The sequence below is a fragment of the Centruroides sculpturatus genome, unplaced genomic scaffold (assembly GCF_000671375.1).
Source record: "Centruroides sculpturatus isolate CEXI.00-Female unplaced genomic scaffold, Cexi_2.0 scaffold480, whole genome shotgun sequence".
NCBI classification, from domain to species: Eukaryota; Metazoa; Arthropoda; class Arachnida; order Scorpiones; family Buthidae; genus Centruroides; species Centruroides sculpturatus.
This window is the reverse complement of record NW_019384976.1, coordinates 438,619-456,403: the sequence shown is the minus strand read 5'-3', so window position 1 is coordinate 456,403 and position 17,785 is coordinate 438,619. Positions and strand designations below refer to the sequence as shown.

The 17,785-nt window shown below is 30.1% G+C and overlaps 2 protein-coding genes across 2 annotated transcripts in view; one reads left to right on the top strand and one right to left on the bottom strand.

Moving 5' to 3' along the window:
• The first annotated feature begins 4,830 nt into the window (after window positions 1-4,830).
• Window positions 4,831-17,262, top strand: LOC111632686 (protein phosphatase PTC7 homolog). Its single transcript, XM_023377182.1, has 6 exons — window positions 4,831-5,167; window positions 5,459-5,638; window positions 11,628-11,826; window positions 11,988-12,111; window positions 16,761-16,890; window positions 16,959-17,262. The coding sequence occupies exons 1-6, from the start codon at window positions 4,927-4,929 to the stop codon at window positions 17,072-17,074; spliced, it is 990 nt and encodes a 329-aa protein (XP_023232950.1). The 5' UTR covers window positions 4,831-4,926; the 3' UTR covers window positions 17,075-17,262.
• LOC111632680 (cell cycle checkpoint control protein RAD9A-like) overlaps window positions 16,956-17,785 on the bottom strand; it is a 44,722-nt gene continuing 43,892 nt past the window's right edge. Inside the window, exons 18-19 of the mRNA XM_023377178.1 lie at window positions 17,568-17,719; window positions 16,956-17,087 (exon numbers count right to left, since the gene is read on the bottom strand). Of these exons, the coding sequence (XP_023232946.1) occupies window positions 17,609-17,719 (111 nt within the window). The 3' untranslated portion in view covers window positions 16,956-17,087; window positions 17,568-17,608. The remainder of the gene's footprint in view (window positions 17,088-17,567; window positions 17,720-17,785) is intronic.

Here is a 17,785-nt window from a genome sequence, read left to right as displayed (position 1 = left end):
TCTTATAATAATCTAGAGTAGGGATTGTATACCGATAAATTGACAAAAAAAACATTCGGTAAACTTACCGGTAAATGAAAAATCCATACTAGAAATTTTTATGTAGAAAATATTGTGTTTATAGATATTTAAAAGGAACATTGAAAAAAAAAAAAACAGGTAAGTGTAAGCAACAATATACCTAATTATTAATTTTATATGAGATATTTTTTGTTTAATTTAAACTTAGTTGGGTTTGAGAGGCACTGTAAATTGTACAAAAAGCTCTAGTTATCGTGTGTGATTTGTGCTCTGCAGTTTTTTGAGAGTTTTAAAGGTTTAAAATCTTTACAATCAACGTTTTTCTTAAAGAGTAAGTAAATATCTTAAATATTTAAAAATAATAATAATACGTAAATATTTCACGTATTTTTTAAATTAATAGCAATTTTGAATACACCACATTATGACAGGACATTAATGCAACATTATTGTAAAATAACATTAAAATTTGAACCTTAAATAAATTTTTTACTTATAACAACTGTTTAAAATAATTAAATACAAATATTACAAGATTCTAATATTATGCCTTAAGATTGTGCAAAATATGTATTATTCTAACCTTATTTTCTTGGGGAATCCTCATTACTCTCAAGAAAAGAACTTTCTTTAATTTTAGATTGTAGAACCAGTTGAATAGCTTACTAAACATGCTGGAAAGATTTTTATTACTTAAGTATAATCTCAACAAAAATTCATTATGAGCTAAACGACGTATTTTAAAACAGGTTCTCTGCCGGCATATTCTCATGCAGGCAGTCAAGTTAAATTAACACCTCATGGGTAGTGAGTAAATCTAGGGTCACTGACAACCTTTCCCTTTCCTCTAAAAACAGGTTATTTTGACATCTTTGATATAGTTGCTCTGGTATTTAACCTTATTTGTCTTCATAGCTATTACAGTGGAGGGTGGACTTACCCTCGTAGTGGGTATAATGCATCTCCAACATTATTTAGAAGAAAATTGTGGTTCAACAAATCATTCATTTTAGATTCATGATTTCATAACCCATTACTATTGTACCAGGTGAGGTGTTCTACCAATTGATTGAAATCAGCTGCACTGGCTGAAATGAAATTCCTGAATTTAAGATGAACTACTTACCCCACCCAATTTTATGGTGAAATATCAGAAGAAATTAAAAAGAACATAATGTAACAGCTATAATTTCTATGGATGGTAAAGTAATATTGAAGTTTGTTTAGTAATCAAGTTCATATATATCCTACGTTTAACTAAAACGTTTTTTATTACTTTTAATGGGTATATTTTTTCGAAAAAACACCGCTCCACTTTGTCTATCGTGATAGAATGATTAGTACAAATTTTTCGTTCCGTCTAATCCGAGTTCTGACTCGTATTTGAATGTGTACAGGTATGTAAATGCGTATAAACAAGCGCGCCTTTATAGGTACAGTATGTGATCGGAAGAAAACGGTTGCCGGCCACACAACCGCTAGACTTGGAGTGGCAGACAAATGTAATACTGTACTACGTTCGCATACAATCCACGACTCACTTCGATCTCGATTTACGCACAATCTGGATTGTGACTGTCGCTAGTCGAACGTCGTGCTATTCGCACAGGCAGTCCGCTCGAGAAGAACCTGGCTATTACACGCGATCATAAAACTGACGTAACTACGCGGTAAGTCACAGACACCAACAAACAAAATGGAAGTTTTGGTTAGAAATAAATACTTTTTCTTGCCGTACATCTAATAATAGACAGATGTCGTCATTTCCAGCTGTCTTTTTTATTTCTCTGTCGATAGCCCGACACGTGTTTCGCAGCCATCTTGTATTTTCTCGCGCGCGTGGGATTGTGGGATCTCTCTTATGACTGGATCTAGTTTCGAGAACTCTCTCCAGTCGATCGCGATAGAACCTCGTTTCAGTCGAGATTGAAATGGTCGAGAGCGTTCGTACCACGGAACTCTCCGACCTTAGTCACAATCTAGATCGAAATGCTCGGTGCGAACGGGGTATAAGGACTTGTCTGCCACGGAGAAGCGATTCTTAAGCCTGGTACTCGCATGTTGCAACGGCCGACGAAACGGCAAAATGACGTCACGTTTGCCGACGGAATACGATGTTGAAAAATTTCAACTTGCCGTGGCGGAAAGCGGAACGGCAAAAATTAGACCAATAGGAAGGCCATTTAGTAATGTCGTAAAGTCACGTGAGACGATAGCATTCGAACTATGGCGGTCGGCAAGCTAAGAAGCTTGATTTGTAAACTAATACGCTAATATATTTCATTCATACGCTATATTACTATCCGATTTAAATATTAATGGCAAATAGACTTACTCCGTAAAGTATTGGGAATAGAGTAAGCGTAATTCGGCAACGAAAGTATTCGATATTCCTAACTTTCGACGATTTAGAATATTTTTCCTATCCAAATTATTCGTTTTTGAGGTTTTTTATTTGTGATAAGATCGAAACTTAAAAAGTTTAATTGATATAACGAAGCAATCCCAGTAGACGCCATTTTCGACTACTGGAACGTGGCCAGCCTACTGTAGTAGCTTGTTTATATTTACGGCTGGCAGATGGCGGGTCTCAATTGTAGGGTAATTTCCGNCGTAAAGTGCCCGCAAAACGCGCGTTTTAACAAAAATCTATAAACGCGCGCTTGGCGTTTGAATGTGTACGGCTACATAGAACTCTTGGTTCTTTAAAACGCGCGTTGAAAAACGCCTAGTGTGTACAGGGCCTAACAAAACAAAACAAAAAAAGCGAACATTTTTGCTGCAATGTGCTCCGACGAGCTCTTTGCTGAAGATATTTCATAGTCCCGCAAAATATAGAGCAATATTATAAATTTTCGGTCTCAGCCCCCCTTAGGCCTCACTGATTTCCCATCATGTCTTCAATCTATATTATAAATTATTGTCTAATGCAAGACGATTGTTTCTCTTTAAGAAATAATTTCTAATTCTACTATTTAAATATAAACTGAATTAACTGAAACTGTTAATAAATATTCGCTTATTTTCTCTCTTGATTTGCTTCGTTTTCTCGTTTCAATGATTTTATGGACATTGACACTTTCATGGTATTATAAATTTCATAGTTGAAGGAAGACAGCATCGGTTGTAGACACGCAGTCTACCGAAAAATCAAAGTTTTAATTAAGACTTATTGTAACTTCTGGTTATGCAAGCGATATCTAGCCGATTGCATTAAAACTTTATATTTTTTTCTGTGAGAAAATTCTTGAAAACGGAAGTAGATAGAACCAAGTAGTTTTTGCGTTAAAATCTCATCTACTTCCGTTTTCGAGAAATTTGGAAAAGGATTTTCCCATAGAAAAGCATTAAAATTTTAACGCCATCTACAAAGTGGTTACAATTAGCCTTAATCTTAGAAAATCCTTATTAGTCTTTTTTTTAACTCTCCGCCCTCTGGGCACTAAGAGGACCTCTTTTTTTAGCAAGCCCATTATGGGTTCTGCCAGGTCCTATTTTTTGCAGGAAATTCTGAATTTTTATTTAGAAAATAATTAACCAATTTTTTAAATTAAAAACACCATAGAAAGAAATCAGATAGACCTGGCCAACCAAATGATAGATCCATTATGTCCAATTCATCGTCCTTGAAATCCTAATCCGGATGGTTACGTATTGCCTTTAAGAAATTGAGAGTTGCTCCGTTCTGATGAAATCTCATTGATATTCGTGTCTGTAGGTCAATATCTTCTAAAAGTGTGGGAAATTTTTCAATTAAAAAACCGAGATAGGAATTTCCGTTCAATACATCTTAAAAAAAAAAAAAAAAAAAAAGGCTCATTTATTGTGCGCCAGGAATATCGCATCATACTTTGACACTCCACCAATGTTATGCATCGATCTGCCGAATCTAGCAAGTAATGCTCTCCAGTAATGATACCTGCTATCCAGTAATGATTTAATAACATTGGCATCGCCAAGAGACATAACAATGTCGACTTGTCCGGTAATATCAAACTGTTGAAAAATGTAGTGTCATACTAAAATTTTTGCATAGTTCAATTGCAAAAAATGAGTGGATTAACACGATCATCCAGTTGATAAAAATGGTATCGGGCTTCTTTTAAGAAATACTGTGCTATAAACTTAGAGTCAAGGGCGTCTATAGAAGGGGGCAAACGAGGCATTTGCCCTCCCCTAGGATCGAGTAAAAAGTTCCATAAATTATAATCATAAAAGTGATTGAGATATGTAACCTTACATCCTCGGCCATGACTGTATTTTATATTCTACTTGTAAAAGAACTCCCAAAATTAATTTATATGAGTTATACAGAGACTCGTGTAAGAGAGGTTGCAGCCGAAGTTTTCATCTCTAAAACNCGAATTCGATTCCGGATCCCCCAGAACGGTAGACTGCCACCTAGACCGCTTGGCATCCGTATAAGTCTAATCTTTCTTATATTTAATTATCCACTTCTATAAATAATACAAAATGTTAATTGAAATATTATAATATTTAGTTTAAACGCAGATTTTCCGCTATTCTATCAAATCAACAAGTTTTTTTTCGTTTTAGTAAACGCTTTTACGTCAATGTGACGTCATTTTCGAAATTTTATAATGAGAAATTTAAACGACGACATCAAAATGACGTATTTCAAATAAGCGACATTTTAAAATGTCGGAGTAATGCAAAAATGAATATAAATTATTTCAAATTAAACCAATGTATAAAATAATTTAACAATTAAAAAATAATTAATATTTTATAAATTATAAAAAAAGAAAAAAAGTTTTTATTCGATTTTATTTTTAAGGTTAGCCTCATTTAGGTTATAAGCCACTGGAGGTGCGCTGTAGATTTTAAACAACATGGCGGATATATGTTAGAGTTCAAATTTAGCTGTTGATTTCGGTTATCGTGATGCAATCAGTTCTTCTTTATGGTAGATTATTAACTAGAGCTTTAGTTAGTGGCGTTTACGGTCATACATCGACCAGCAGCGATGTTAATTGTGTTAATAGGAAGAGAGAATTGAAATTTCTTATAGCATGCTGCGGGTTTCCAAAGGTCTGGACTGGATTTACTGCATCTTTGCTCAGACGTGGACAGTTCGGAGATGATGCTTGTTTCGTAGCTAAATACAAAACTACAGACGTTTTAGGTGAGTTCTTCTCCAGCTTTAAACATATAATTCACTTCAATTACAAAATAATTAGCAAAATTTCTACGAAACACTCCAAAATTCGAATGAATTTCCCTATGGAATTCTACTAAATTGGAATTTTTACCTTCCAAAAGCATGCTTCTACCATTTACATACTTTCTGATTACTGCTTTTACTTCTGTTTTTAATTAGATGAATGAATTGAATTGCATTTTATAAATTGAGTGCATAGAATGAAATTTAAAAAACCAATTCGTTGTCTTTTATTTATTTATTTATTTTTTGCAGGTGTGGCCGACGGAGTCGGAGGATGGAGAACGTACGGCGTCGATCCCTCGCAGTTTTCCTCTTCTCTGATGCGAACTTGCGAGAGGATCGTGCTTTCGGGTCGTTTTAATCCCCAGTCCCCGGCCGGAATAATAGCTGCTAGTTATTATGAATTACTAGAAAACAAAGAGCACATAATTGGTAAAGTTGTTGTTTTATCGCATAATTTTAAGGATTGCTTTATATATTGGAAAAAAAAAAAATTATGCTTCATTAGTCTGAATTTTGAACTCGTTTTCCTACTACTGGAATGCCATCATTACGGGTTTTATTTCCTAAAAATATTTTAAATTAGTCAGAATTTCTAAATGAAGTATGGCTATTTTAAAAATTTCATTTATTTTTTGTTTTTGTAACATTAAAATTCCTTTTGTATTTTACGTAAGACGACACCTTACTAGTAATTCATTCTGTAAAATATGAGAAGTACATGAACCTATTTAAATTTAATATTTTTGATGTAACCTAAGTAAATTATTTATAATAATTGATTATTATGAAAGTAAAAAGTTAAAATTATGACTTTAATAATTTAAAAAATATATATTTTTGAATAAAAATGTCCTTTGTGATATTGTTTTAGGAATTTTTATTTCATTTTTTAAAAATTATTTCTGAAACTGCAATGAAAAAAAACAATGAAAGTGCCAAAAGTAGTAACGAAATTAATAACTATTTGATTGGTAATCAATGCAATTTTATTATTATTTATTTGGTGATAACTTGTTTGATAATGACACGCATAGATAAAAGGATAATTGATAATGTTTTCAGCATATTGTCCTTGTACAGAAAGTTATTGAGGACGGTTTGAGAAGTTTTAATTGTTCTGCAAATATTTAGATTAATAACAAATCATTTTATTTATTGACTTTTACTAAAAATTTTAAAAAATTTCTGTGAGATAATTATTTTGATGTTAACAAAAATCGAATTACTGCAAGTTGGTAACGATTAAAAATACACAATCAAATATGGTTAATTTCTTACATAAAAACATAAAATTGGTAATTCTGAAAGAATGATTGATTAATTTGAGATAGTTTCTAGATTAAAAAGAAAAATATCTCCGGTATGAAAGATTAAAAATACAAGTTTAAGCAAAATGTATTGTGTTCTGGAGAGAACGTGTACAACTTGAAACATGAGAAAGTGTTAAATATTTATTTATCATCACTTTGTGACTTTAAATATATTATTGCCTGATATATTTTAAATAGGTCATTATGACTCTAGTAAATATCATCATTTAAAAAATTTTTAGTAGTAATTTAAAATCTTAATGTTACTTTAGCTAACAAATAAGTTTTTTCTCATTAATACAAAAAATAGTAATAGCAATTGATAAATTTTTTATTAAAGAGAATGTGTTTTTATATATAATTATAAAAAGCAGTAATTTTAGATATTTAAATAGTAAATTAAATCATTAAATTTGCTATTATGCAATCTATACTCAATTTTCTATTGATGATTAAAATTTTTCTGTGTTTGGTTATTTTAAAGACAACACTCGTACAAAAAGGTTTTTGTGGATTGTAATTTCATAATATTTTCTTTTGTTAGGCTCTTATGATGCCTTATTTAGCAATTATTTGTTATTTTCTTTTTATTATGTTTTATATATATTAATGGTTATAATATTTGTTAAAATGATATGTTAGTTGATGAATTTTGATATAGTTAGTTTCCTGATGAGAGTTTTGTTACTTAAGGTTTCTAGTTCAAAGTCTGAGTCATATTTTTTTGTTTTGTATTTTACCTACAGTATAATTTTTTCATGTTTTGAGTTAATTTTTCTGAATAATTTATTACTTGAACTTAGGTTCATATAAATTATAATTAAAATACTTTTAATAATTTTAAAATTGTGTAATCAGTTGCTGTTTTTCTCTAGTTTAATTATCAAATCAAAATTACCAAAGAAATCTTTTTGTACTGCATGTATAAGTCAAATTTAAGAGTACAAAATGACTGTTCTATAATTTTTTGAATATCTAGTGAGTGTAACACAGACTCTGTATTGGAACATTTATCATTATTATTATTCCATCAGAAATTTGCATTTAAGAAAATAAAAATCGTAAGATAAATCTACACTTTTGACTATTTAGTTTTGTTCTTTCTGCCCTGTAGGCGGTACGAATTTATATAGTATTGGGTGCATAAGCTATTCTAGGTAGTATATTTTAAGTTCTCAAAATAACTTGATTTATAAATTACAAAAATTTTTTTGTTTTCAAACTAAACAAATGTTAAATGAAATAATCTTTTTGGATTTTAATAAGATATATATTAATTTATATTTTAACTGAATCATTACAAATATGATAAATTAAAATAAAATCTTGTGATAAATGAATGGATGAAGATACTTGAAATCTAAATAAAAAATTAAACTTTGACAGCTAATTCTATTAGTTTATTTGATCTAGAATCTTGTTATCTTTTTGTTAATGAAAATTTCTCTAACTCTAGGACTAAAGAAGTATCAAATAATCTTGATTTATTCTTTAATCAATAAAATCATCTATAACAGTGGTCCCCAACCTTTTTAGTTCAGTATAAATTGTTTGTGAATCCATTTGTTTTGTTAGTATTAATTAACCCAACAATATTTTTTCTTTAAACTTCTTGGTTGTTTATAATAATGTAGTTATTCAGTTATTTTTAATATATGTATTGTTGTTTTAGAGAAGATACTTATCTTAATATATTACTATTAAAGCTAATTAATAATCTTTCTCTCAATAGATGAGTTATTTTTATAATTTCAAATTGCATGTTGATAATACCACTTAATCTGTTTATTTATTCTGTGATATTATGTTTTATTTCTTTTTGTTGTTCAGAATATCTGAAATTGATACTTAAGAACTCTTTTTTTAGATTTTTATTTCATAATCTGCTTCTAATTAAGTTTATTCATTTTATTTTCATAAGATATCTAGATGAGATAACTGTGAAGTCTGAAACTATAACCGATCTTCTGGTTAAGAATTACATGAGGGGTCGTTATTCATTTTTTAATAAAGACCTCCTTCAAAAATTATCTATAGAATTAAACCAGAATTTCTTTTTGATACTTAATTGATTATTACTACCCCGCAAAAAATATAGTTATAATAAGATGCATGTTGTATTGGATGTATTATGTTTTTCACGTTGAGTTTTTTGAGAAAAAAATATTTTTTACAATATAACAGGCATTCTAATTTTAGGATGCGTCCTGTAAGCCGAATATAGATAAATTTTAGGTTTAAAAAAGTGTATTTTACAAGATAAAAAATTGTAATTTATATATTTAATATCCAGGACTGATGACTAGCAGGCCGAATCCCAGCATAGCATTTTTCCAGGTTCCTTTCCATATTACATACAACAGAAATAATTTTGATATTTAGGTAACAAAATTAGGTTTATTTTATTTAAAACTTGTCAATATTAAGAGAATCTGGCATAATTTGTGAAGATTGTGATGATAAAAGGGTCCAAAAATCCACAAAAAAATTAATTTGAGCCCTGCTAACTTGTACACCTGCTCTCCTCACTTTAGTGATATTTTTTAAATTTTAGTGATTACAGTAATATTATTTGTAATAAAAGTGTGTGTGTTATAACTTCCTAATTTGAAAGTGTATAAAGATTACTTTAGTTCTTTGTAATTATTGCAAGTAGTTGTGAAATATATGAAACTATTACAAAGAGAAATTAAAATTTGATTATATAATGGTTATTTGTTTAGAAGGTAATTTTCATACATAATTTATATATTACAAATTTTAATTTTGTATGATGATTAGCACATAAATTAATCATTTATCATCATATTTTAAAATATTTTAGTAAATTATTGTTCATAATAGTGTTAAATGGATAATTTAAATAATAATATAATCAGTATAAAGTGAATATTATACATATAAAATAATATATATGATATAAATATTTAAATTTTTGTGACATCTTCATTATTGATGTGAATAAGTAAAAAGTTAACGTTACTAATATTGTATGGCAACGACAGTTATTTAAATGAGAGGATGTGCACATCACGGACGTGCCAAACACCTGTCTCATTAAGACCGGTCGAGTCGCGACCTACCTATCATAAGAATTCTACACGCTTTTCCTACAAACAGTTGATTAATTTTTCATAATTCTAATTTAGGTTAGAAATATCGAGTACATATATTTAAAAATATTGCATAATTTTCTCGCATAAATTATAAAACTAAAGAAATCATACGTTCAAATATAATTCAACAGATCATTTGGCTTTAATCAGTTAAATTAGATTTTGAGTTGATGTTATATAAAATAATAATTTTCTTTAGAAAACATTTGTATTTGTTCAACAATTTTATGATTCAACAGAATTTCTAATCACATTTTTAAATAAACAGCTTAGCAGTTTCCTAGAATACATGTAATATACTTTCATTATGTTAAAAATTATACGAAAATAATTTATTATATTACATTGAATAAAAGTTTTAAGTGGCTATTTTAAGCCCGTATGAAGGTAGACACTCTGATTCTGTTTTAGTTCCTCTTGAAAGAATAATTTTCTTTTTATCTTTCAATATTTAAAGGATAAACTTAAAAATAGCAAGTCATTTCTGCTCTATAAATTTTAAATAGTCGTTAAGATACTTTTTTTCTAAGATTTTGTAAAATTTTCTGATATCAAAGATCAAAATTAATATTGATTTCTAGCATAATGAAGTTAAAAAAATATTTTAAAAGGACTGTTATGTGCAGAAAGTACTGATTTAATAAGACATTTCTATATTTTATCCTTCACTAATTTACTAAAAAAAAATTTAAACGTAATGAATTTAACTTTAATGACTTGTTCTTTTAAAAGAATTTATTCACTTTGTGATGTTTTTATTATATGCGATAAATCAACAATCTCGCGATATTCTCGTGTCGGACCATCTTACTTGTTAGACAAACAGGAGAATGAATATTTAAACATTTAGTAATCAGAATGCAAATATTTAAAAAACAAAATAATTTTTGTTTGCAACCATGGAAATATTGATAAAATTATTTAACAGAAAAATTTAATTTATACTGCAAATTTTATTAATTCTGTAATGTTATAAGTGTACAAAATTAAATTTATATAGTAATAGCGATTGTTGATTAAGATTTATAATAATATGCTTTAAAATGTTTAAACAAAATAAAACTTTATTTATTGTAACTTCTTCGGTTAAATTAATTCAGCGAAAACAAATATAGAGAGTATAAAATGATTTCACTATTTTCGGCGTTGTTTTAGAACAACTTTTATAAAATTGAAAATATTTTAATTATTCAAATTATTAGTTTCTTCCATTTTTTTTTCTATTATTTCTTGAAATTTGCAAGATATTTTTTCACGAATTGCTTATATTAAATGACTGATTTACTATATTTTTTGTTAATTACGTGAAAAAAAATTAAGTTTTTCTGTTTAGATTTATGTAAAAGTTTTGTGTATGTATTTTTTTTTTTAAACTAGACTATAAAATATAGAGAAATGTGTTTTATAAAAATCTGTTAAAATGAGTACTTTCATTATTATTTTTTGTATTGAAATTGAATACTGCTACTTCCTCCTCCGTTCTTTAGAATGACAAAAAGAAACCATGAAAAAAATTCTGTATGACTTTTCATTTTACTATTTCCTTTCATTTTTATTCTTTCGACAACTTGAGTGCTTGTTATTATTTGATTGAAATAAAATTGAAGAATTTTTCCCCCTTTTCCTTCACTTATGTATTTAATAAAGTCTGAGGTGACTTCCAGGAAGATTAATCTGTCATTTTTCCTGTTACCATTTTTATGATAGCTAATTAATTCTATTCCAGTCTGAAGGAGTGTAATCTTAAGTCGTTAACGATTCCTGTCGGATTTTGTATTTAATAGAAAGTTTGTGCAACGTTCAAATTTCATCTGATTATCTTATCAATAAACGCGATAGCGTGGTACAAATCCTAGCCGATTAATAAAATGCTTTTTATAATACTATATAATCTACATTTTATCTATTATAAATATATTTAAAAAGAAATAATTTTTCTTTTAAACCAAGAAATTTAAACAACTTATAATTATAAACACCATTTAATTACAGGTAGCAGTACGGCTTGTGTGTTAGTTTTGAATCGCGACAACAGCATGCTATACACTGCCAATATCGGAGACAGCGGATTCCTGATAATCCGACAGGGTCAGATCGTTCACCGTTCCGAAGAACAGCAGCATTATTTCAATACTCCTTTTCAACTTTCACTTCCTCCTCCCAGTATAAGCAGACAAGTACATAACGACGGGTAAATTAAAAGATTATTTTTTCAAATAGAACAAAAAAGAAATTGTGTGTGTATTATTTTGTTTACATTTTATAAATTTAAATTTTTTACTAAAGAAGTATACTCATAAATCATATTATTATACGAATGCATTGCTAATGCACCTTCTTAAATTTTTGTAGTCCCGAGTTAGCGGAAACTTCCTCGTTCGTCGTTCAAGAAGGCGATCTGATTCTTCTGGCGACCGATGGTCTCTTCGACAATCTACCCGATAACATGATTGTACAGCATTTATCCAAACTCAGGGTAAGTATCTTATAAGTATTTTTGAGATTATGATAAAAACAAACATTTAATTAAGATTACCTAAAAAGATGCCGATATTCTATTGTTCTACAAAAAGTATACGATACAATTGCAATGAAATAAGGTCGGAAATGTTTTTATCAAAGATGATTATTAGATAATTTATTTGTGAAAAGTAGTTTTAATATATTGAAATTTTGTTTGTAGTTAGTTGTCAAAATATTTCAAATAATAGTAAATTTTTAATTAAAAAGAGAGAATAATAATGGAATTAAAATTGTATACCAAGAATGCAACTTTAATCAAATCATTCGTAAGTTTTTTGTAGAAAAATCATAAATTATCTTTTAAAACGATATTTGAAAAAACTAACAGAAGTTACAATGTTCAGAAATGTAAGATTTTTTTTCTCCTATGATCTTGTGATTGTTCAATTCATTTTGTTATTTCTGTTGTCTTAAATTTAAATATAAACTTTAGACTCTGTGGTTATACAGTAAATTCTCAAATAAATTTTATTTTCAAGCATAATGTTATTAATATTAAACCAATTCAAATTTATTCAATCTTAATAGAGTAGGTAAGACAAATAAAAACTTGAAATTCTTTAGTAAATTGAGAATGTAAGAAAATCTTTTGAACAAATTCTTTCAGATAATTTTTACTCCTGGAAATTACTTAAATACTTTTAAAATTATAATGTTATTGCTTATTCAGAATAACAAAAATTTAGAAACTTTATTTTTAAAATAATAATAAATATTTGAAACTAGAATACTACTGTTCCTTTATTTTGAGTGAGCTTATATGCTGTAAAGAACCTTGTTAAATCAATTTGGTTTAATGTTTCAATGCTATCTTCTTCCTAAATACTTTCCATTGCAGTTCTCAATTTAGATACATTATTGTAATATAGTTAGGCAAGGACAGTCTCTGTTCTGGCAGCATGTTTGGTCTGCTGCAATGGAAAGGAAAGTTTTCTTTTCTTGGGGGATAGTAAAGGATATAAAACACCAGACAATTTTATTTTTCCAAGAAAACACTGCTTGGACTGCAAGAAAATGCAGTAAGGACTGCATTTTCTTGAAGACATCCTTACAGACCATTGTATCAAGTGCTTAATTGTGCTTAATTAATAACATTGGTAAGTGTCTAGGTTTTTTCCTATGACTATGACTGAAGTTCTTTTCCATTTATATTTTTTATTTGAGGTATATTAGCCAAGTTGAGGCCAAAGTTTTAAATGCAAAAACGTGTACATCAGACGTTCAGCGCAGCTTTCCTGTAAGCCTAGAAGTTTGACAATGGTGTTTGGAATGCCGAGCATGATTCCACTGACTTTCCAAACACTATTATCAAACTTCTATGCTTACAGGAAAGCGGTGCTGAACGTCCGACGTACACGTTTTCGCATTTAAAACTTTGGCCTCAAACTCGCTATTATGTGTTTTTCACGGTGGCAAACTACTTTTGCTAGTAGTTAGGGCTAAATTATCAGTCAGAAAGGCAATAATTTTTAGCAAGTTAGATGTGATTTATACTGGATCTAAACTTTATATTAATAATAAAAATACTTCCTAAATGTGAAGTTTTAATATTAAGAAACAATCCTTATCTTTAATATCTTGGAATTTCACATAGACCATTAAAGCAATAGTTAGAATGATGCAGGGTATATAAACAGGAAAAGGAATGCATTAATATTAGACTGAAACTTTGTCAAAAATCCTTCCATATAAAATACCTTGCAAGAGAGAGGAACAGAATTATTAACTGTCATCTTCCAGAATACCCAGATGATCTGGTTATTCTGGAGATATGAGTCTACGATTTAAAATTTAAATCTTTTTAATTTTTTTTCAAAGAAAACACCCTTGTTTAACTAAAATTAATGTTAACGTGTCGTACAGTACTTTTGTGGTTATTAATTAATTTATTAATTATCAATTGCTTTAATAAATGTGTTTCTCTTACCAAAAATGTACTTTTCTTTTTCATTTCTATAGATAATATATGGAATGTAACTATAAGTTTTGCATTAGTCCTTTGTTTCATATGGCATGAATTTGCATAACACAGCATTTTTTTGGAGTGTAACTACTGTGTTATACAAGGGATAACTGTGTCAGATAGAGAATACCTGTATTCAAATTACAAGAGCTGCATGTTGGAATGGCACAAGTAGAACATTGTATTGTTTGTTTTATCTATATTCTTTTGCAATTTCAAATGTTTCATTTTCTGAAATAAAACATATTCACTGTTCTTTACAAATTAAATGTAATAGCTGGTACTATCATTTGTGATTACCTACAGTTCTAAAAGGCTAACATATGGTGGATACCAAAGCAATTTGCTTCCTTCTACTGAGACAAGAGTTCAAATTTGCAGTGAATTAGAGGAATGTTTTTATCACCAGGGCCAAGTTTTCTTGGACCTTACCATAATCTCTAACAAAACTGGGCATGTTCAATTCTATAGTATAGTAAGCGAGTATATAAGATCAGTAAAAGCACTTGGACTCACCCCACAAAAAACTTCTGGTCAGTGGCATTTGAGAGCGAAGCAACAGCTAATGATTTCTGAGATAGCCATGGTGCCATCACAACCTTACTGCTTAAAGATTCTTTAGTATATGCAGGCATCACAATAGAGGAAAAAGCCTGGCATTATCATAAAAGGCATTTGGTTTTTTCAGAACAATGCCCAATCTGAAAAATCCAGGAATCGGACAGTATGGTCCCCAGATTTTGCACCTCGTATTCTCCTTTCAATAAATTTTTAGACTTCTCGGGCAAGAAAAATTTTTCCAGTGATAACACTGTTCAAGGTGCCATCTAGTCCCGGTTAGGGTGTACCGACAATGCTTTCTGAGCCGCCAGTATACGTAGAGGATTATTATATGAAGGAATAAACAGTTTACATCAAAGTCAAACTGACACACAANAACTTCGTCAGGATCAGGAATGACCGACGTGTATTCAGCCGATTGAGACGACGAGGAAGACAGTCCAAGAAACATCCTTCGAAACTTAAAAAGATCATCATAAAAATTAATGTGTGATTCAAGAGGTCTTTTAGATAAACTTTAAATGTAGGTCAAGAATGCAAAAACAAACCATTAGAACATTCTGGTGGCATTTGCACCTGTGTTCCTGGATAAAAATGGTTTGTTTTTGTCCCGGTTAGGGTGTACCGACAATGCTTTCTGAGCCGCCAGTATACGTAGAGGATTATTATATGAAGGAATAAACAGTTTACATCAAAGTCAAACTGACACACAAACAAAAACTGTTGACATGTTTATGCCTTTACAAAAAAAAATTAAACTTTGACAGCTAATTCTATTAGTTTATTTGATCTAGAATCTTGTTATCTTTTTGTTAATGAAAATTTCTCTAACTCTAGGACTAAAGAAGTATCAAATAATCTTGATTTATTCTTTAATCAATAAAATCATCTATAACAGTGGTCCCCAACCTTTTTATCGCCGCCCGCTGAGGGGGGACGTTGATTGTTTATATTTTAATAATAATAATTTAATTGTATTTAAACATGCCTTCAAAATAAAGTAGTTACACCAAAAAGTGAATATAATGTGATTTAACATTTTAACTCACTAGAACGCTAAATCAATGAGAACCCTGAGCTTGTTTTTTTGCAACAAGACGGTTCCATCTGGGGGTAACAGGAGATAATGACACCCAAAGTGTGTTTTTTATGTCCAGTTTATTCCATTGTTCCATCGTCCACTAAAAGTTTGACAAACCCGAGAGAAATACACCATAGTAAATAAAATGGAAATACCAGTAATTTAATGTTACTTGGGCGGCCCGGTACCGGTCCGCGGTCCGGGGACCACTGATCTATAATACTTTGGAATAACAATTAGAAGTATTATTAATACAGAGGTCCGCAGTCCGGGGACCACTGATCTATAATACTTTGGAATAACAATTAGAAGTATTATTAATACAGAAAGTTAATTGTAAATTATTACAGTAGACCCCCTATAACACCTGGACCAATAGTGGACCAAATCTGTAGTGGGTCAAATCTGGACCAATAGTGGACATTGCACAAACCGTTGAGTTTAATGTCCACTATTGGTCAAGACATGAGTAGGCCATGACAATCTGTCTCATTCTTTTACCGTGTTATACGAACACGGTCATAATTTTTCCACTGTGTTATACAAATTCATCTTATATGAACCCGTGTTATAGGGGGTCTACTGTATTGTTGAATTTTCTTTATAAATAGTAAAATTGATTCTGTGAGGTAGGAAATCAATGCTGTAGGTTGCAAATGTGTTCCAGTTAGGCTAAATGATATAATTTAGTTATTATTATTCGCTGATAAAATTGGTTTTGCTTTATGTCATTTCGCCATACTGTCAGTTTCCAATAACCTGTCGACTCACTGTACAGTACATACAAAGCACAAACTTTAGATATTATTTTATTTTATTTAAATTTTCTAGTGTACCCTGTTTGAATTTAGAGGACAAACTGCAAATTTTAATTGCTTCCTTTAAGAATTAATGAATAGTTATCTTAATTACATTTTAAATAAATCAGTAACTTTGTGTTATTGATATACTGTAATTTAGTGAATCAACATATTAACAAATTATTTACTCATTTCAGGATAGAAATTTAGAGAGTATACAGCAATCAGTAAACTCTTTGGCCTTTCAAGCACACAGGTTGGCTTTTGATTCTACTTATCTGTCACCTTTTGCCATCAATGCGCGAGCGAATGGCATAGATGCCACAGGTAACTTACCATCTCTTAAAATAATTTGAAACTGCCACTTAAGACTAAAACCTGAATTTTTATTTAAGGTGGAAAGCCTGACGATATTACGGTCCTCCTGGTGTCGGTCGGTCCCGGATGGTCGGAGAAGAAGGAACCGCTCCGCACGGCGGTCTCCCAGAATGGTTGCACAGACTACGGTTGATTGCACGTAGACCCTAGAATGAGTAAACTTTTAGAATAAGTTAGTCACTAAATTTAGTATCGAATAGACGAGATTTACGTGGGATCTGTTGTCACAGAAAAACCATGCAATATCATTTGAAAAAAAAAAAGTGCTACTAGAGAGACAATAGATTCTACTCGGGTCCAGTCGCGTACGATACCGCTGCCTTGCCGATATGTGTATTTTCATTATTATGCAGTATAATTCCAAGTAAAAGTGATTAGATTGCATCTACTCTGTTTATTTTGGAATTTTATTCTCAAATAATTTAAGTCCACTGGACGTATGTTTAATAGACATTACTATAAAAAGTATTTATATTCATCTCCATCACTTCGACGCCCACATATTTGTATATTGTAGATTGTGGTTGTGAAGACGGTTCCTGTATCATATAATTTTGTGAACAAATGAAAATAAAGGTTGAAAATTTATAATTTTCAAAAAGATTTATATTTAATTAAATGCTCACATTTCAAATGGGAAACTGCAAATGCCAATGGAGAATTCGACCTAGTCTTCGTCACTCGCTTCTGCCAGAACTTCGTCAGGATCAGGAATGACCGACGTGTATTCAGCCGATTGAGACGACGAGGAAGACAGTCCAAGAAACATCCTTCGAAACTTAAAAAGATCATAAAAATTAATGTGTGATTCAAGAGGTCTTTTAGATAAACTTTAAATGTAGGT